General features: G+C 36.6%; 1 protein-coding gene across 6 annotated transcripts in view; it reads left to right on the plus strand.

Annotated features, from left to right (window-relative positions):
- The window catches only part of TLK2 (tousled like kinase 2), a 109,988-nt gene that overhangs the window by 67,541 nt on the left and 21,735 nt on the right, over positions 1–20,712 (plus strand). For all 6 annotated transcript variants that reach the window (XM_046676329.1, XM_046676330.1, XM_046676325.1 and 3 more), the window contains 6 exons: positions 1,751–1,861; positions 5,580–5,716; positions 12,801–12,953; positions 16,501–16,567; positions 17,607–17,704; positions 19,327–19,408. In XM_046676329.1, coding sequence (XP_046532285.1) covers positions 1,751–1,861; positions 5,580–5,716; positions 12,801–12,953; positions 16,501–16,567; positions 17,607–17,704; positions 19,327–19,408 — 648 coding nt within the window. The remainder of the gene's footprint in view (positions 1–1,750; positions 1,862–5,579; positions 5,717–12,800; positions 12,954–16,500; positions 16,568–17,606; positions 17,705–19,326; positions 19,409–20,712) is intronic.

Raw genomic sequence — 20,712 nt, forward strand, 5'->3', positions numbered from 1 at the left:
AAAGGCTGCATCAGGAGCTGCTAGCCAGGTGTTATTTTAAACTTGAACACAAAATTGTTAGAGTTAGAAACCACAAAAGTTTAGGGTTCTTAAAATTTTAAATAAGCTACCAGAGATTGATTGATTGTATACATTTGATTATGAATTTCAAGGAAATACTCATGTTCCAAAAGTAGATTGAATTTTTCCTAAACATTGCATAATCTTTGGTTTGCAGATTATTTAGTATGGATTAGATAGTCACATTTACCCAAACATGCTGGCGCTTTGCCTTTGATAATGTGGTCCATAGAACTCTGTGAGAAGAACTAATAGGAAGACATTATACTTATTAAGAGAGTAGGAATTTGGGGATGGAACCTGTTGTACACTGGTCACTTTAAAAATGAAGCTGAAGTGGCTGGCCCTGTGGCCGAATGGTTACAGTGCTCTGCTTTGGCAGCCCAGGTTTGTGCATTCAGATCCTGATGTGGAACTACTCCACTTATCAGCCATGCTGTAGTAGAATCCCACATACAAAGTAGAGGAAGATTGGCACAGCTGTTAGCTCAGGGCGAATCTTCCTCACAAAACAAAAAAAAGAAAAGAAAATGAAGCTGAAAAGTCTCAAAAATTGAGTGTGTTGTAATATCTTCCATTTGTGCTTTTTACTGTTTCAGAAACATTTGTATTGTTTGGGAAATACTAGATTTTTTTTTGAGGAAGATTAGCCCTGAACCAACATCCGTGCCCATCTTCCTCTATTTTGTATGTGGGACGCCTTACCACAGCATGGCTTGCCAAGTGGTGCCATGTCCGCACCCAAGATCCGAACCGGCAAACCCCAGGCCGCCGAAGTGGAACGTGCGCGCCTAACTGCTGCACCACCAGGCTGGACCATAGAGTTTTTTCTTTTTTTTTTTTAAATAACACAAGCAAGTTATTATAAAGTAGGTAGCATTTATTTGTCAACAGAGTAGAGATCTTTTGTTTAACACAAGAATAAATTCCGAAGTTGCAAGTCAAAATTGACCTTGGGTTAGTGGTTCTTTCCCTCTCTGTTATTGTAGGAGGCTTGAATCTTTCAAAGTATTCAGCCCATCCTTCTGACCACAGCTAAATTAACTGTGCATTTACATTCTGGCATTCTTGAACCAGGACCTTGTATTCAACTGTTTGTTAGTTCTTATTGCGGGCATGGGTGTGCCTGACTTCTCTGGTAAGAAGCATTTATGTAAATGCATGTCTGTTTTTCTTTGGAAACAAGAATAGAAAAACAAAGAACAATTGAACAAAAAGAACATTATGTGGTTTAAAAGAAATTCTGTAATTTTTTTGTAACTGCTTAATCACCCTTTGTAAGTATATAATCTATAAGTGCTGTAAAGTGCTTAATCACCCTGTTTGTGTTTTAAACATCTTATTCATTGTAGGTTTTTTAAAAAAATTTTGTGACCATTTAGGCATATGTGATATACTGGATTTGCCTATAACTGGCTTTTGGGAAGAGTAAAATATGATCAGTAGAAAAACATACCCACTTCTAGTAACAGAATTTATCTTTAATAAATAGATGACGTTTATTAAGATAAAATAAAGGAATGAAGTATTTATCTTTTTTTTTTTTTTAAAGACATAGCTACTCTTACCTCTGAACCTTAATTTTGCTTTTGATTTAACAACAGGAATTATTTTTGGACTCCCTGAAAAACTGCTTTTGTATTAGTCTATCTTCCTTGGATCTAATTAAAAAATTTTTTTTCCATTGAAGGCCAACTGTGATTTGAGACGGCAGATTGATGAACAGCAAAAGATGCTAGAGAAATACAAAGAACGATTAAATCGATGTGTGACAATGAGCAAGAAACTCCTTATAGAAAAGGTGAGTGATTAATGGTGGCCCGAACTCTGTATCCCAGGATGCTCAGAATGTGTCATTGTTGTGGCTCCTTACTCCTTACCTGAGTTGAGAGTATTTCAAAGTAGGGCTTTTTTAGGAAGACTTCTTATAGTTCGACAATTAGAATTCTTATGTGGACACTGGACCAAGCATCCAGAGTGATAATTCGGGACATTCTTCCTGGTTGTACATTGCTTTGAGTTTGATGTTGGTTCAACAGGGACAGTGTGTTCTAGTTGAATTTGGCTGTGGCTCTCCTGAATTCTTACATTCATCCTATCAATTAAAGTGCGTATTCTATTACTATTACATTACACACATTTAGCAAGAGTTACATTTCCATTTCAGAGATGGTATTTGGTGTAAGTGTATATAATAACATGATAATTAAGTACTTTGTGTTTAAAAAACATTAAGTTGGCATATACTTGTATATGATTACTTTAATTGATTAGTTGCAACTTGCCTTTAATAGTTATTAGTAACTATTTCTTGAAAAAATTCTTTTAATTAAAGTATAGTTGACATACAGTGTTGTATTAGTTTCAGGTGTACAACATAATGACTCAACATTTATATACATTATGAAATAATCACCCTGATAAGACTAGTAACCATCTGTTGTCATACAAAGTTATTACAATATTATTGATTATATTCCCTGTGCTGTACGTTACATCCCCGTGACTTACTTATTTTGTGACTGTATGTCTGTACCTCTTAATCTCCTTCACCTGTTTCACTCTTCCTCCCACCCCGCTTCCCTCTGGCAACCACCAGTTTGTTCTCTGTATCTATGAGTCTGTTTCTATTTTGTTTTGTTTGCTCGTTTGTTTTGTTCTTTAGATTCCACATATAAGTGAAACCATACGGTATTCTTCTTTGTCTGTCTGACTTATGTACTTAGCATAATACCTTCTAGATCCATCCTTGTTGTTGCAAAAGGCAGGATGTCCTGCTTTTTATGACTGAGTAGTATTCCATTGTATGTATATATACCACATCTTCTTTATCCATTCATCTACTGATGGACACTTAGGTTGTTTCCATATCATGCCTATTGTAAATAATGCTGCGATGAACATAGGGGTGCATATATCTTTTCAAATTAGTGTTTTCGTTTTCTTTGGATAAATACCCAGAAATGGAATTGCTGGATCATATAGTAGTTCTATTTTTTTCTTTTCATGTTTTCTTTTGTTTTTTTAAAGATTTTATTTTTCCTTTTTCTCCGAAAGCTCCCCTGGCACATAGTTGTGTATTTTTTTTTTTTCATAAACTCAAGTATATTTCAGGTGTTTAAAGAATTAAACATACCAAAGTCTGTGAAAGAACAAGAAGAAAATATTCATAGTTATATATAAAATTGGAGGATGGAAATTCCTTTCCAAGGATAAAACTATAAGTAGGTATACTAAAGAAATGAGTTAGAGTTGACTATTTCAAATCTTAAGATCTTTTAAGTAAAATATATCCAGATAAAATGAGAAGGGATGTGGTAAAATGAATAGAGGACAGATTAACAGCCATAATGAAAGCAACATAGTTGTGTATTTTTAACTGTGGGTCCTTCTAGTTGTGGCATGTGGGACGCCACCCCAGCATGGCCTAATGAGTGGTGCCCTGTCCGAGCCCAGGATTCGAACTGGTGAAACCCTGGGCTGCTGAAGCAGAGTGAGAGAACTTAACCATTTGGCCACGGGGCCAGCCCCCAAGTATTTTTAATTTTTTGAGGAAACTCCATACTGTTTTCCTTAGTAGTTGTACAAATTTGCATTCCTAACAGTGCTTTTAGGTTCCCGTTTCTTCACGTCCTTGCCAACACTTGTTATTTGTTGTCTTTTTGATGATAGCCATTCTGACAGGTGTGAGGTGATATCTCGTGGTTTTGATTTGCATTTCACTAATGATTAGTGATGTTGAGCATCTTTTCATGTGTCCATTAGCCATGTGTATGTCATCTTTGGAAATATGTCTATTCAGGATCTCTGTCCATTTTTTAATCAGAATTTTTTTTCTTTTTCTATTTCTTGATATATTTTGAATATTAACCCCTTATTGGAGATATCATTTGCAAATATATTCTCCCACTCAGTAGGTTGCCTTTTCCTTTTATTGACAGTTTCCTTCACTGTGCAAAAGCTTTTTAGTTTGAAGTAATCCTATTTGTTTATTTTTGCTTTTGTTGCCCTTGCCTGAGGAGACGTATCTAAAAAAAATATTGCTAAGACCTATGTCTGAGTTTACTACTTATGTTTTCTTCTAGGATTTTCATGATTTTAAGTCTTACATTTAAGTCTTTAATCCATTTTGAGTTTATTTTTGTATATGGTGTAAGAAAGTGGTCCCGTTTGGTTCTTTTGCATGGATCTGTCCAGTTTTCCCAGTGCCACTTATTGAAGAGACTGTCTTTTCCCCACTGTATATTCTTGCCTCCCCTGTTGTAGATTAATTGACCATAAAGGCGTGAGTTTATTTCTGAGCTCTCTAATCTCTTCCATTGATCTGTGTGTCTGTTTTTGTGCCAGTATCATACTGTTTTGATTACCGTAGCTTTGTAGTATAGTTTGAAATCAAGGAGTGTGATACCTCCAGCTTTGTTCTTAAGATTGCTTTGGCTATTCAGGGTGTTTTGTGGTTCCATACAAATTTTAGGATTATTTGGTTTAGTTCTGTGAAAAATGCCATTGGTGTTTTAATAGCAGTTGCATTGAATCTGTAGATTGCTTTGAATAGTATACTTTTTTTTGAGGAAGATGAGCCCTGAGCTAACATCTGCTGCCAATCTTCCTCTTTTTGCTGAGGAAGACTGGTCCTGAGCTAACATCCATGCCTATCTTCCTCTACTTTATATGTGGGATGCCTACCACAGCATGGCTTGCCAAGCGGTGCCATGTCTGCATCTGGGATCTGAACTGGTAAACCCCAGGCCGCCAAAGTGGAATGAGCGAACTTAACTGCTGCACCACCGGGCCGGCCCTGGATAGTATACATTTTAACAATATTAATTCTTCTAGTCCATGAGCATGATACAGCTTTCTGTTTTATTTGTGTCATCTTCAGTTTCTTTCATCAGTGTCTTATAATTTCAGTGTATAGGTCTTTCACCTCTTTGGTTAAATTTATTCCCAGGTATTTTATTCTTTATGATGTAATTGTAATTGCAATTGTTTTCTTAGTTTCTCTTTCTGATAGTTTGTTGTTAGTGTATAGAAATGCAACTGATTTCTGTATAAGTATTTCTGTATATTTATTTTGTAATTACGTCCCCAGTACTTATTTATCTTATTCTGAAAGTTTTAAGATGGCAATCTTCCTAATGAAATTATTACAAGCTAGAGATTTGGGACAGATTGGTGATTTACTGTAGATTTGCTGAAAACTTTGGAATGCTGTTAAAAAGAGAGGGAATTGATAAAAGTGAAGTAGATTATTTTATTGATGTCAAAGATACTGAGGAGAACTTTGCTTTATCTTTTAATTCATTAATTTTTATAGAGAGGAAAACACTGTTTTCCATGACAAATAAGGTATATGTTAATATAGAGAATTTAAAGTTTTCAAGGGCTTCCTCAAGTCGGTGTCGATTCTGCCAGTTATACTAAACTTTGAACAGTATAATACAAAAAATAAACATAATGCTGTTTCTGAGTTCTCACAGGAAAATAAAATTATTTTCTATTTGTCTTTTTCCCCTAAGTCAAAACAAGAGAAGATGGCATGTAGAGATAAGAGCATGCAAGACCGCTTGAGATTGGGCCACTTTACCACTGTCCGACATGGGGCCTCTTTTACTGAACAATGGACAGATGGTTATGCTTTCCAGAACCTTATCAAGTAAGTCAATTGTGATGATTAAATTGAGAACTGAAAAATTGGTTTGGATTTTTTAGGTTTTTTGTAATTGTAATCATTAATAATCCTAGTAGTGGTAGTCAACTTTTCATTCAGTTTTAGTCACCACATGTGTAAAGAAATATAGAGAATGAGGTGACGTGCTGGAAAAAATGGCAATAGCAATCAGAGGAATAAAAACGAGTTCTTCATTAAAGCTTAAAAGAATCAGAGTTGCTGAAGCTAAGGAAGAAAAATACAGGACTTGATATCTTTTTAATTATGTAATGAATTTTCCTGAGGAGTTGGCTAAGTATTTTTCTGGGTCTACAGAAAAGTGAAATGGGCAAGGACCTAAGGAAGAATTTCTTGAGTTAGGTATAAAACAAAAGGAAACCATGAAAGAATCTTATAGGACATGTTCCTGAGGCTCTTTAAAGAAATAGTTTCCAGTCATCAGAAACAGCCACTTCCTTGAAGGCAGGGCCTGAGCCAGTGACCAGGCTGGTGAGCAGCCCCACTGTCTGCCTGGCAGCAACTTGGAGTCTTGAAAACTCTTTTGCTTTGTCATAACTTTAGTTTGAAACATTCAAGTATTTACTCCAAGGAGGGAATTAACGTTTAAAATCCTAAAATTCCAACTGTGTAAATATCTAATGTTAGCTTAGGGCTTAAAAAAAATATCTTCAGGTTTTAGTACCTTTTGGTGCTATCTTCTTTACTTGTTTTGGCTTGTTGGATCATTTCCATCTGAGACTGAAAGGGGGGTAGGTACATTGTATTTTTAATCATGGGCTCTCAAATGTTTGATCTGTAGATCTCTGTGAGTTGGAGGGTTCCATTAACTGCCTTTCCTACCTTTTTTTTGTTTCTGAAATAACTTATTGAGCATTAATTGGAGACTGTCAGACTACTTTTGAATAATAATGAAACATAGATAAATAATAAATTTATACCTGAAAGAAAAGTACAGATATTGATACTATCAGTAATACTTGATTAAAACTAACCTGTGGATTACACATTAGTATCCATTGTTTTATATGTGATACATTAATCTCCAGCTTGGTTTAGGTGTGTTTTGCCTCAGGAGTGTACCTCGAGTTTGCATATTTTGGTGTGATAAGAGGCTGTCAAGTCATTACAGTACCCTGGAAGGAAAACAAAGCCTCGAGGGGCCGAGTGCCAGAGGCCTAGAGCAGCGTCCACTCTGAGCTCTAAGCACAGGCGGCTGGTGACAGCGGAAGGTGCATCAGGGCGATGGAAATGGTGCTGCTGGAGCTTGGCACCCATTCCATAACAGCTTGACCAAGATGTGCAAATTGCCCTGGAAGTGCACACCATCTAGTTTTGTTAGAATGGGACCAGAAAATATAACACATACCCCATTACTGGACAAAGCCACCTAATGCTGAGACTGAGTCCCAGATGTGATAGTGACTCCTACTAGCCCTTGACAACGGTTACTCCCTAGATGGCCATCTTTAAAATGTCTAAAGGAGCTGGCCTGGTGGTGTAGTGGTTAAGTTTACATACTCTGCTTTGGTGGCCCAAGGTTCATGGGTTTGGATCCCGGGTGTGGACCTACACACCGCTCATCAAGCCATGCTGTGGCAGCATCGCACATACAAAATAGAGGAAGATTGGCACAGATGTTAGCAACAATCTTCCTCAAACAAAAAGAGGAAGATTGGGAACAGGTGTTCACTCAGGGTCAGTCTTCCTCACCAAAAAATAAAAAAATAAATAAAAATAAAATTAAATCTCTAAAGACTGGCTCAAAAAGATAGTGGGTTTGTATAGAGATGTAAAATGTAATTACTTTTAAGAAGTGATTACAGTTTTTGTTGATAGTAACAATATGTTATCTTTTTACTCTACAAGCAGCCCAGTACTGAGAAGGTTCTAGAAATCTTATACGGTTACAGTACAAAATGATCACTTTGCTGTAGAGACATCAGATCAGAGAAATTGGGACTATCTAAATGAGATCCCTAACCAGGATTGTTCCTCCCAAGTGGATAGCATTTTTTCATGGTTTTAAGTCACGTAAATTCTAGAATATCTTTCTCTTCTCTTGGGAAGCTGTTTCTGGCCAATGTTTGTTAATTATAGGTATTTCATTTCTAAAGTTTGCTTTAATAAATTCGCTTTCTCAATTTTAATGCAGAAATTGAAATTCTGTAGTTGTGTAAAAGGCTTTATTTGATAGCCCTATGAATGACTGTTCTCTGTATGTGAGAAACTCCATGACACGTAGTTTGATGGACAGGGTAACTGAACACCAGGTGGCAGTACTAGGTTTTATGGGAAGAAACAAACCTCAAGACATTCAAACATTTCATCAGATAATCAAATTAGTCTCAACAGGAGCTTCAACGCAGTTCTTTGGTTCTCACTATGTTCCTTGGCTCTCTTTCAAGTGATCTTTATAAATTCCCTAAGACAGAACATTCACTATCTAATAGGCAAATCATATCAGATTTGTAATATTTTTTGGCCAGGTTAGTAATTTTTCTTTTCCAGAAGTGTGTTTGGACCTGTTGAAAACTGTGAAAACTTATTTTATAGTTCCGAGAAAGTAGTTCTGTGAAGTACTGTTGTTATTCAGCACGCTTTTTATTTAAACGTCTCAAAGTCTCAGTCAATGGCAAGGCACAAAAAAATGCTTTATTAAGATTTTGTTTATATTGAAATAGACAACATTAAAGTAATGGAATTTGACCTGATTACAAAATTGTGGTCGTTCAAGATGTGGATTATCAGAGGGAATAAATTAAACTTTATAGCATTGAAGTGCTAGTCCAGGTATTTATTCTGGTGTGTAAGGAATTAAAGAATCCCATAAAATGAGTTCTTGTGAACCATCTGATTCTCGATTGCATGATCCATAATGAGAGATAACTCTTTGTTGATTTTATAGATATCAGATCTCTCTTGGGTAGTCCATTCCATTTCACAGTTCCCAGTAGATACAGAACATATGAAATCCTGGGAATCTTTAAAAATTCTTATCTGGGATATTCAGATGCTATCTGTAGATCACTGCTAAAATTTTTTTGGTTAAAATGTCAGGAAAATATGAGCATCTGTTTTTTAATACCTCTTCTGCTAGTTTGGTATAGTATGGTTGGAGACTGGAATAAAGTTTTGCTTCTAAAGGTGCCTGCATTCATTTCCTAGGGCTACTCTAACAAAATACCATAAACTGAGTGGTTTAAAACAACATAAATTTATTCTTTGATGGTTCAGGACTAGAAATCTGAAATCAAAGTGTTGGCAGGATCAGACTCCCTTTGAAGCCTTCAGGGAGGATCCTCTAGTGTTCCATGGCTTGTGGCAGGATAGCTTCAATCTCTTCCTACATCTTCACATGGTGTTCCCCTGTGTGTCTCTGTGTCTTCTCTCTCCTTCTTTTAAGGATGCCAGTCATATTGGATTAAGGCCTACTTCAGTATAACCTCTTTTTAACTAATTATATCTTCAATGACCCTATTTCCAAAGGTCATAATCTGAGGTACTGGGGGTTAGGAGGTATTGGGAGTTACGACTTTAACATATCTTTTTTTTTTTTTTTTTTTAAAGATTTTATTTTTTTTCCCTTTTTCTCCCCAAAGCCCCCCGGTACATAGTTGTACATTCTTTGTTGTGAGTCATTCTAGCTGTGGCATGTGGGACGCTGCCTCAGCGTGGCCTGACGAGCAGTGCCATGTCCGCGCCCAGGATTCGAACCAACAAAACACTGGGCGACCTGCAGCGGAGCACGCGAACTTAACCACTCGGCCACGGGGCCAGCCCCTTAACATATCTTTGTGAGTGACACATTTTAACCCGTAATGGTGTCCAAGGCTGATTGTCTCGTGTTCTTATGTAAGCAATGGCTTTTTAAATTGGGTTATTTAGATTTGAGTGTGCAGGATTTATCAGCTCCTCAATACTTCTGTAAAAGATAGTAGAAATACTCTGTCCATGGGTGATGAAGGGTTAGTATTCTCTAAAATTATCCACTGCAAGAAATATTTAAGGAGCAACTGTATAAAAGGCACTGTCATACGTATTGGAGATATCAGGGTTGATAAGACATGGTTCTTTTTTTTTTTTGGAGGAAGATGAGCCCTGAACTAACATCTGCTGCCAATCTTCCTCTTCTTGTTGAGGAAGACTGGCCCTGAGCTAACATCCGCGCCCATCTTCCTCTACTTTATATGTGAGATGCCTGCCACAGCATGGCTTGCCATGCGGTGCCACGTCCATACCTGGGATCCAAACTGGCAAACCCCAGGCCGCCAAAGTGGAACGTGTGCACTTAACTGCTATGCCACCGGGCCGGCCCCAAGACATGGTTCTTATTCTAAGATAAGTTACAGTTTATTGACATAATCCAGACTTTCTACCCACAAAATAAACCTAAATGAAGTGTCACTGATAAACTTCTTTAGATGACTTTTATTTATAAGTGTAAACCACTAAATAGTTTCAAGAACATCAAAAATTAATGTAGGGAGAAAAAGAATTAATGTAGGAATTCTTATATATGAGATCAATGTCGTATCAGTTTTCACGTCCAAACAACCTCTCATGTTCGGAATGTACAGTTTACGATTCCCCAGAGGTGTTTTGGCATCAAGGTGCCCTCTCTTTATGATTTATATGTGATGGCTGTGGGGTTCCTTTCTTGGTGAATCTGTGGAGATGAAATGTATGGATTCTCCCTGAAAACAGTGGAAAATCAGTTTTATTTTATGTTTAATAAAGGTGATTGCTAAAATCTCAATCTTCCAAAGCAGTTAGTTTTCAAGGACAAAGTGTTGTGTCACTTCACTAGCTCACTATAGTTGAAATATATATTGTATGGGTATCTCCAGAGCCTTCAGAGTGCCTTGCACTCATGGCCCCTGAAAGGGTAGAAATGAGCTAAAGATTTTTTTGATGGGGAAACCCAGTGTTTTGAGAAGGTCAGTGTTTTCCTCAAGGACATTCATTAAGTCAGAAGGAGGATTGTGATTTTACCTAAGGATTCTGTGTCTCGATCCAGAATTTTTTCAAGTCATGAATTACTCATATACATATATTTTGTAGGGAGAAGACATATCTCTAATGATAGTTAAAAGATTTTTTCAGAGAAGCAAAAAACTCTTGAATTAAAATTTCCATTTTGCTGTTAAATTGACATCTAATCAGTGACGCAGCTCATCTTGAAGCAAAGGGAATTTTATCATCACATAAATGGTTATTTATTTGTAATACTTTGATTAGGTTAACCTTGCTTACAGTATTGCCCTTATTAATATGGCAGCATAAATTGTACTATGGGCATCTACCTGGAGGATAGTCTTGTTTTTCTGGTTGCCATTCTTCCAAGAAAGATACAGTAGTCCCTATCCCACACCCCTCCCCCCACCAGGGAGTACATTCCAAGACGCCCAATGGGTGCCTGAAACCATGGATAGTACTGAACACTATGTATGCTATGTTTTTTCCTATACATACATACCCATGGTGAAGTTTAATTTATAAATTAGGCACAGTAAGAGATTAACAACAACTGATAATAAATAGAACCATTATAACAATATACTGTAGTAAGAGTTACCATAGATCTTAGCAACCTCAGCATATGATTTTTTTCTTTCCTTAGTAAGTTAAGAACTTTCACCTTTTCACTTAAAAGAAGCAGCTTACGGCTTATCTTTGGCATATCTGAATTGCCAACATCACTTCTCCTGTGCTTTATGGCCATTATTAAGTAAAATAAGGGTTACTTGAACACAAGCACTGCTATACTGTGACAGGTGATCTGATAACCAAGATGGCTAGTTAAGTGACTAATGAATGAGTAGTGGGTACAGTGTGGATACCCTGAACAAAGGGAGGATTCACATTCTGGGTGGGACGGCGTTGGACTGTGCAAGATTTCATCCCACTATTCAGAACAGCAGGCAATTTAGAACTTACAAATTGTTTATTCCTAGTATTTTCCATTTAATATTTTCAGACCGAGGTTGATTGCAGGTAACTAAAACCACAGGAAGTGAAACCTCAAATAAGAGGGGGACTATTGTTTGCTGAATTTGGAAAAGGTCTAGAGACTGACAACTGCAGTGTTCAGGGAAGAGGGTAGAGTAGATTTCATCGGAGAATAGATTAAAAAAATTAGATTTTGTCATTCTGCGAAAATGAAGGTTGGATCAAGGAAAAGAGATGGGGTAAAAGCATGGTGGAGAGAAGGAGAAAGGAACTAGCATTTGACCGTCAACTATGATAGGTGATTTAAAGATTTGAGTCTGTTAAATACTTACTCCCGGGACTTGGTATATTTTTATATACCAAGTCTGTAAACCTTAATATCTGTTAGGTGGTGGGCTACATGAGAGACAGCTGTTCCCTTCTATTGGTATTTGTATTGACTACTAATTTGTAAACTAGTTTATTATAGAAAAATTAGACATCTTATTAGGAAATTCTCTAATGGTACAGTCTTAGATAGCTAAAGAGTCTTTTTATATGTTTTTTATTAATTCATTTTATGTACTGTTTTCTAAAGACTTTTTCCTAGTTGCAGGGCTTCATTGTGCTTTCTCTGAATATATACTTTTTTTAAAAAAAACCTTAGTTTAGCATCCTTCAATTTTGGTATCTTTCTAGATATAATTGGAGGAAACTTTAATCCAAAAAAATTAAAAAGGCAGTTGGAACCTTTTTGGCTTTTTTTCTTATGTAAATACAGTTTTTTACTTTAATGGATTCATACCAGAGAAGTGTTAAAAAGGAATCCGAAAATTCTTCCTTTTGAGTCATAAAATAAAGTCACAACAGAAATTTGATATTGTTCTTTTCAACCCACCTTCCTCCTCTGAGAATAATCATAACTAATGTCTGAAAGCACAGACTCATTCCAAAAAAACCTTTCTATCAGCAATTATTTGGCTCTTCCAACCTGAAGTTAAAATCAAATCTCTACTTGATTTAAAGGAGCTTATTTTTTCTGAAGTGTATCAGATTTGCAGATGACAGAGATATTTGTGTTTATAACCATGTTAAAAAATTTCTGACCCCTTCCTCTGTGCAACATCTTTTATATCTCTAGGCAACAGGAAAGGATAAATTCACAGAGGGAAGAGATAGAAAGACAACGGAAAATGTTAGCTAAGAGGAAACCTCCTGCCATGGGACAGGCCCCTCCAGCAACCAATGAGCAGAAACAGCGGAAGAGCAAGACCAACGGGGCTGAAAATGAAACGTATGTTCTTTATTGATGTGCACTGTGAGATACCACCCTCTTCCCCCAAAATACAAGTGTCCTATTGAATGCCACTGGAAGAAATGATAAATTATGGAGATTGCTAGAGCTTAAGCTTTCTATTTAGTTATATCAATGAATTTGCTCAACTTATATAAAAGCCGTATAAAATTAACTCATTTTCTTAGTCCTGATCTTATTTAGGGATTTTGAATGAGAGGAAGAAGTAATGTGACTTCACTTGACATCATGATCTTTGGCCACTCTTATAACTAATGTGATGTCAGTGTGGTATTCAAATGATGTAATTGCTTGTGTGTGTAGTTCTAGGTTATGGTACGTTGGTATCATCTTATGGGGATTATCTGGCTACTATTTGAGACTGAAGAATGCACAACTGAAGAATTCTGTTTGCTGGTCTAAAGAGCACTTAGTTAACAGTCACTGACTTAGGAGTAAGCTAAGAAAAATAGGTATTATTTTAAGAAAAGCATATTTTCCCAATAAGCCGAATCTTGACATCACCAGTATTTTTTCCTGTTCTGAGGATCTAAGGAAAACACTAGTATCTTAAATTGCAGTGTAGTCATCTTTTTCACTGCCAGGCAACAATTATTATATAGCTGTCATGAATAGGAGGGGTAGAATATTGTGGGCACAGAAGCCTTCCTTTTCCACCCCAACCCCATGTCGGATTTCCCTAATCATCAAATTCTTGATCACTAAGAGAATCTTCCTCTAGGACAGGAATTGGCAAGCTTTTTCTGTAATGGGCTGGGTAGTAAATACTTTAGGCTCTGCAGGCCTCTGTTCCAACTACTCAGCTCTACAGCTGTAGCCTGAAAACAGCCACAGAACATACATAAATAAATGGGTGTGGCTGTGTTCCAATAAAACTTTATTTATTTATTTATTTTTAAGATTTTATCTTTTCCTTTTTCTCCCCAAAGCCCCCCAGTACATAGTTGTATATTCTTCGTTGTGGGTCCTTCTAGTTGTAGCATGTGGGACGCTGCCTCAGCGTGGTTTGATGAGCAGTGCCATGTCCGTGCGCAGGATTCGAACCAACGAAACACTGGGCCGCCTGCAGCGGAGCACACAGACTTAACCACTCGGCCACGGGGCCAGCCCCTCCAATAAAACTTTATTGACAAAAACAAACTGTGAGCTGAATGGCCCACAGCCTGTAGTTTGCCAACTAGGCAGGAATTACCAGTTAGAATTGGCATGGGAAATAAAGCCTATATGTTACTTACCTATTTAAAATATTTCTTGTGCATACCCTGAACATATTTAAACCATCACCTCTGTCTTCAAGAGGCTTTCAAATTAAAAAGGAAAAAAAAGATCTACAGGTAATGGTGTAAGCAGTCTTTAAAGAATTGATGGTAGCCATTAAGTCAGTTTCTGAATTGGATGATTGAAATTTAAAATATTTTTTTTATAGAAGCAGTCATTGGTGGTATAATCAGTGTGTCTGTAGTGACTACATTGATTTTTCAAGGGAAAACAAAATTTTGTAAAGCTGTCATTGTGGAATTCTTTAATTGAAATTAAGTTTCAGGTCTAAAGATAGCCACAAATAAAAGATAATGATATTGTATATTTATTGACTAATATGTCTTTTGCCTTTTATGTTTTCTATCAGTTCACAAAAACATATTAGCCCATAATCCACCTCAAGTGTAATAGTACTTGTATTACACTACTGTTAAAAGTCCATGACATCCTAGAAATATAGCTTTCTTCATTCCAGTGGAAAAGGTAGCTTAACACCCGTTCTCATCCCATACATACGTAATATGTTGGGGAGCTTTTTGCTTGACATTCATTTAGTAAGTCTGTGTTAAATGCTATTGTATGCTCAACCCTCTTCTGGACACTGGGCATACAGAGCTAAAGGATACAGCCCCAGCCTAGCAGTTCACAGTTTATTTAGGGGAAATGAACAGATGAATAAACTAATAATTACATTAAGTATAGTGATGAAAGTATGCACAGTGAATGAGCTTGGAAAACATCTTCATTCTTATAACTCCGAATATTTTAAAACTAGATTCTAAATAAAAATAATTTCTTTCAGAAAGTCCAAGTAGTAGGCTAAGATTTGAAAGATTCTCCAGGCAAGTGTTATACCCATTGCTCTGATCATTGTCTTCTTTTGTTACTTTTGTATTTATTTTATTCCCTCCAGTATTACTTGAAAATTATTTAATGCTGGTGCATAAAACCGTTGGCTTAGGAATAATAAAGAAGGCATAAGTTGTTTCCTTGCCATAGAGCAATAATTAGAATTCAGTTTATGCCAGTAGTGTGTCAGTGAGCAGTTGCCATCTGGAGTCCTGTGTGAAATCCAAGCTGGAAGACCTTCAGTCCAGTTTTTAATTAGAGTATCTGTGACTTGGCTCATTCCTTTGGCCAGAAGCCAAAACAGTCCTCTGAAGTCTTGGAGTGAGCCACGTTGTGTTTTCCTCCTATTGAGCCTATTTCAGGCAGAGAGAATTCTTAACTGTGATTTTTCGTTTCTCTCTTTTTCTACTGGTGTGATATGGAGTAATGGATATAGGTGTTTCTACAAATACGAAGAGAGAGGTGTAATCGCCCTAGTGGGCGTCTTTCTTGCTCTTGTTATTCTTTTTATTTTCTTTTAGTCGGACCTCTCAGGTTCTGTTTTGTAGCCCTTCCTGGTTGATAGGATAGCTGTTTCTTCTTTCTCCTGCTGTTTAGAATATATCTAAACAGTAACATCTAGTAAATCTAGAACTTTGAAGTATATGTGTATGCTTCTAGAAAGTGAAGAGAGTAAAGATGGAGGAATAAGGTATCACTTCTTACATGCTCATTCTTGAGATATGAGGATGCTTGGGGTAGGTGGAGCATGAAACAGGTGATTACCTATCCAGTCAGCCCTTTGAGAGTTGTGTATAAATAGCATTTTACAAATTATAGATTCTTTTCACATTTTCATTTAGGAGTCACAGCAGTTTTGTTAAAATGAGTGTCATTGCTTGCTGCAGTTTTAGGAAACTGAGACTTAACAGGTTAAAGTTGCTTGCCCAATGTCACGTGACCTAATATGTACTTTGAGCCCAGTCATCAGACTCTAAATTCTGGACTCTTTCCACTCTTTCTTCTCCTTGTTAATATAGTATCAAGGTCTAAGAGTTATAAAAACTAATAAAATCCATTGGCTTCTTATTTTGCCCTTTAAAAAAGAATTTAGGCATATAATTTTTGGCTGCTTCTCCTAGTGGATTTTCATCTGAGTAATGTACAAGACAAAGCTCATTTCATATATAATGTAAAACTATAGCTCACTTATTTTTCTCATTTTTAAAAAAATCAGACCTCTGGCTTTGAAGTCCTTTCACATCACATCTGATAAGTCACAGAAGTTTTCTCTTCTCAAAGGACTGCATGATAATCTGTCTTTTAGCCAGTTTAATGAGAGACTGGATATACTGTATAGCATGCTTTGGCGTTTCTCTTTAAGTAGGAACAGTATGATTTCAAATAATTTGCTGAAATTTCTACCATTATTTTTCAGGTTAACGTTAGCAGAATACCATGAACAGGAAGAAATCTTCAAACTCAGATTAGGTCATCTTAAAAAGGTAAGCATAATGGGACAATCTGTCTGGAGAAACGCAATTTTTAGTTTGATGGTGAAGCTGTTTGGTTATTTAGGCAAATGTAGTAGTTTCAAGTAACTGCAGAAGTCTTGAGTAGTTACTCTCACTGTCACATCTCATGTTTGAGTGGTGGAATTCATGTCTTCCAATTTTTGAGTCGACTCTACTACTCCACCAAATGAGAGTACTTTATTCACCAAAGACGTGCCAGTGGATAATTCTGTATTCCTCAGAAGGCTTCACAGGTTTTTATCCTCATATTAAAAATTAAATGTACAATAAGAGCAGATGGTTCTAAAATTGATATTAAAACTTGTGATATTTTATATCACATAGTAGCTTTTATTTCTTGCCTAAAAATGGCAAAGAAAAGAAGGTCTCGTACAAGTCATAGTGTAACACAAAGGCATCCACATAGAATTTATTGACGATGTTCACAGAGGCGTCTTAAATGTAGGTTGCTCATCTCTTAAATTCAGCAGCCCATACGTTTGTGGTAGGTGCTCCTTATGGTGGTGATGATGAAGAAGCAGTTAATAAACGCTATTGATGTTTGGTTTTTTTTCTCCTACTGGGTTCTCAGATCTTGTTAAATCAGTGGAACTTATGGCACCAAGTATAATCCATACTTACAAAAAGAATCAGAGAACTTGATTTTTGTCAAAAAAACAAAAAATAAAACAATTGCTGGCCTATATGTGTATACATAAAACTTTTCTGGAGACTTACACCAGAAACTTAACAGTGGTTGCCTCTGAGGAGTGGGCGTGGAGAGGAAGGGACAGGGGCTGGAGGACTTGCACTTTTCATGCTGTGCTCCTCTGTGTGGTTTGGATTTTATTATTTTTCCATGGATTTGTTTCTTATGATTAAAATTCTAGTTTTTAAAAAAATCTTTTTCAATGTAAAACATCTTTCTTTAGCTTTTCACAAGAGAAATGTCTGCTCTTGTTTTGGAAATGAGAATCTGAAAAGGTAGAGTTTCCTGTGTCCTGAGCTATTTCTTTCCTTTTCACTTTAGGAGGAAGCAGAGATCCAGGCAGAGCTGGAAAGGCTAGAAAGGGTTAGAAATCTACATATCAGGGAACTAAAAAGGATACATAATGAAGATAATTCACAGTAAGCAACTTGGGGGTATGTTGGGGTGGAGATTGTTGAGCGCTTTCTGACGTGAATTGAATGGTCTGGAATGATGTTGTCGTTTAATATAAATCTGGTAATGAGTCCACGGTGTATTTAGCTCTGTTGTAGTGTGTAATACAGTTTTATGAACAAAATTATGATTTGTTTTAGTTTAAATATACATAAGTATATTAGATTTGTATATTAAATATATATCTATACATTTAGTATTTTTACACAAGTAGAAGTCACTAAAACAATATGGCTTCGCATTCGTAAATGGTTGGGATACACTGTATTCCGATTTACCTACAGAGTCTTAAGAAAGGGAAGCATGGGTGACAGTGTGGTATTGTGGAAAGATGATTGGGTTGAGATGACAGCCAGTTTGTTCTGAATGACCTTTAAGGGCTATTCAGGCCTTGGGATTTTAAGGCTCTCTTAAGTTCAGCACATTAATTGTAGATAAATGCCCACGTTTGTTTATAAGTCATTTAAGGGATTGAAACTGCAAAAAGTAGATTGCATTTGGGAAATGGTTTCTATCTGTAACCGGTTCTTTTCCACGTTTTTCTGACTCTGAAACATATTTTTTATTGACATAGCTACAGCTTAGATATTTTTGTTTGGCCAGTGTGAGCCATAGACTTTTCTTTCTGTCACATGGCAGGCAATAGTAATTTCCATTACTGAGCACTCTCTATGTGCCAGGCCTAGCAGATAAGTGCCCTTATGTTCTGAGTTTTAATCTTTATAAAAACCCAGTGGCGTAGGTCAACTTTATACATAGATCTGGAAACGGGCTTAGAGAAATTAAGTTCACTTGACCCAGGGACCCATAGCTAGTGTGACCAAGCAAAGAGGTAAACTTGGGTCTGCCTGACTCCGAAGCTAACCACCATGCAATAGTGCCTCTCCACAGGTGTGCCACTGTCTCAAAGTCAAGATAAAATAATTTCAGGATTGATAGTGGGGCAGTTTAAGATCAGGAACTAGGGAGAAATATTTTTTTTAAGTTATTTTTGCCAGAATCTCTCATTTCTTTGTCTTATTGTTAGAAAATGGCACAAGATGGAATCCTGTCTGGGAAGAACAGTTATATCATGAAGACTTTCTATCTTAAAGACAGATAACGAATGCACATAGAATGTGTGACTCACTTTCTAATCAAATCCATTTTTAAGGCCATGTAAAATGTCTTGTAATTTTAGTGCATGTAGTTTTGGAATGGTGGGAGCACGCGGGCTCTTGAATGGTTTGGAGAAACCAAGTAGCACAGTTTGAAAATCCCTCATTTAGTGTAGTCTCCTCTCCTTGTTTTATAGCAGGTCAGAAAGAGAGGGAGGTCCACAGAGGTCACAGGTCTAATTGTGGCTGTGCTGAGACTAGCACCTGTGTCTCATGGCTCTGCAGCTAATGCTGTGCATTGTAATTGCGCTGTTTCTTTTAACTATGCAGCTGTCTTTATGCTCAGAGTTAGCTATATTGGTGTTGATTGACAAACTGTTAGCAGCAGCTATAATCATGTGTATAATATGTTAGATATTCTTGGAATTTTGCAAATATGGAAGATGTGTAGTCCTTGACCTTAGGATGTTATTTATTCCCTGTTTCTGCAGATTTAAAGATCATCCGACGCTAAATGACAGATATTTGTTGTTACATCTTTTGGGTAGAGGAGGTTTCAGTGAAGTTTACAAGGTAAGTATGAGGAACTGCGTAGAAAGACTGAGAGTTAAAGAATTGGTTATTACCAACTTGGAGAACATTTAGAATAGTGATAACTGTGGATTGATATCTATTGGTTGAAATTCAAATACTTTAAGAACCTGTATCTTTGGGGGAACTGCTTCCAATAAACTTAAGTGACTAAGTGGATACAATAATTTACACTGTTTTCAAGTTTGAAAAATAAATAATTATAGATTTAAAAAACAGGGAGGAAAAGCAACACTCATTTATGGATAGTGGAATTATGGTGATTTTTATTCTGGCTTTGTACTTTATTGCTCATCTACATTTGCTAAAAATGAGTATGTCTTTTATTTTTATTAAAAATACTTTTTAGGGGGCCGGACCGGTGGCGCAGTGGTTAAGTTCACAGATTTCGCTTCTCAGTGGCCTGGGGTTCCCCAGTTCGGATCCCAGGTGCAGACATGGCACCTGCTTGGCAAAAGCCATGCTGTGGTAGGCGTCCCATGTATAAAGTAGAGGAAGATGGGCATGGATGTTAGCTCAGGGCCAGTCTTCCTCAGCAAAAAGAGGAGGATTGACAGTAGTTAGCTCAGGGCTAATCTTCCTCAAAAAAAAAAATTTAATAAAGCTGCATTAAAGTTAGTTCTTATTTGGAAAACTTGCTTTTTGTTTAAAAAATGTTCTCATCTTCCAAGTCAGAGCATTTAGTAGCACTGGCATTCTGAAGGAGTGTCCTGGCTTAAGAGTGCTTCCACTGGGCTAGGAAAGTACAGACTGTTATCCCTTTAGTTGATTTTTACTAAATGAGGAATTCAGCTGGTTTTAAACATACCAGCAGATCTGTTATCACGTTCACTAGCCACAGCTTCCTTAAATTTCTCTAGATGTTCCTGGCACCTGGCTTTTAAATGCAGAATTGGTTTATTAAGGGTGTTTACTTCATGGCCCTGGGAATTCCCTCTTTTGTAAGGTACAGCCGTCACTGTTGTGGTTTATATTATGAATGTATGAATTTATGGGAAATATTTTTAGTAAAGTTGTTAGTATTCATTTCAGATAAGAACAATAAAAACTAGTTCTGTTTTCCTTTTTTAAATGTCAATTTTTTTATTGACATATACATAAAATTTACCATTTTAACCATTTTTAAGTATACAATTGAATAGCATTAAGTACATTCACAATGTTGTGCAACGATTGTTGCTATCCATTTCCAGAACTATAATACTGTTTTTGGTGTACTGCGGGGTTTGGTTTTCTAGTATTTTATTCATATTTTTTATCTGTTTTTCTAAGTGGGACTGGCCCAT

The sequence above is a fragment of the Equus quagga genome, chromosome 11 (assembly GCF_021613505.1).
Source record: "Equus quagga isolate Etosha38 chromosome 11, UCLA_HA_Equagga_1.0, whole genome shotgun sequence".
Taxonomy (NCBI): Eukaryota; Metazoa; Chordata; class Mammalia; order Perissodactyla; family Equidae; genus Equus; species Equus quagga.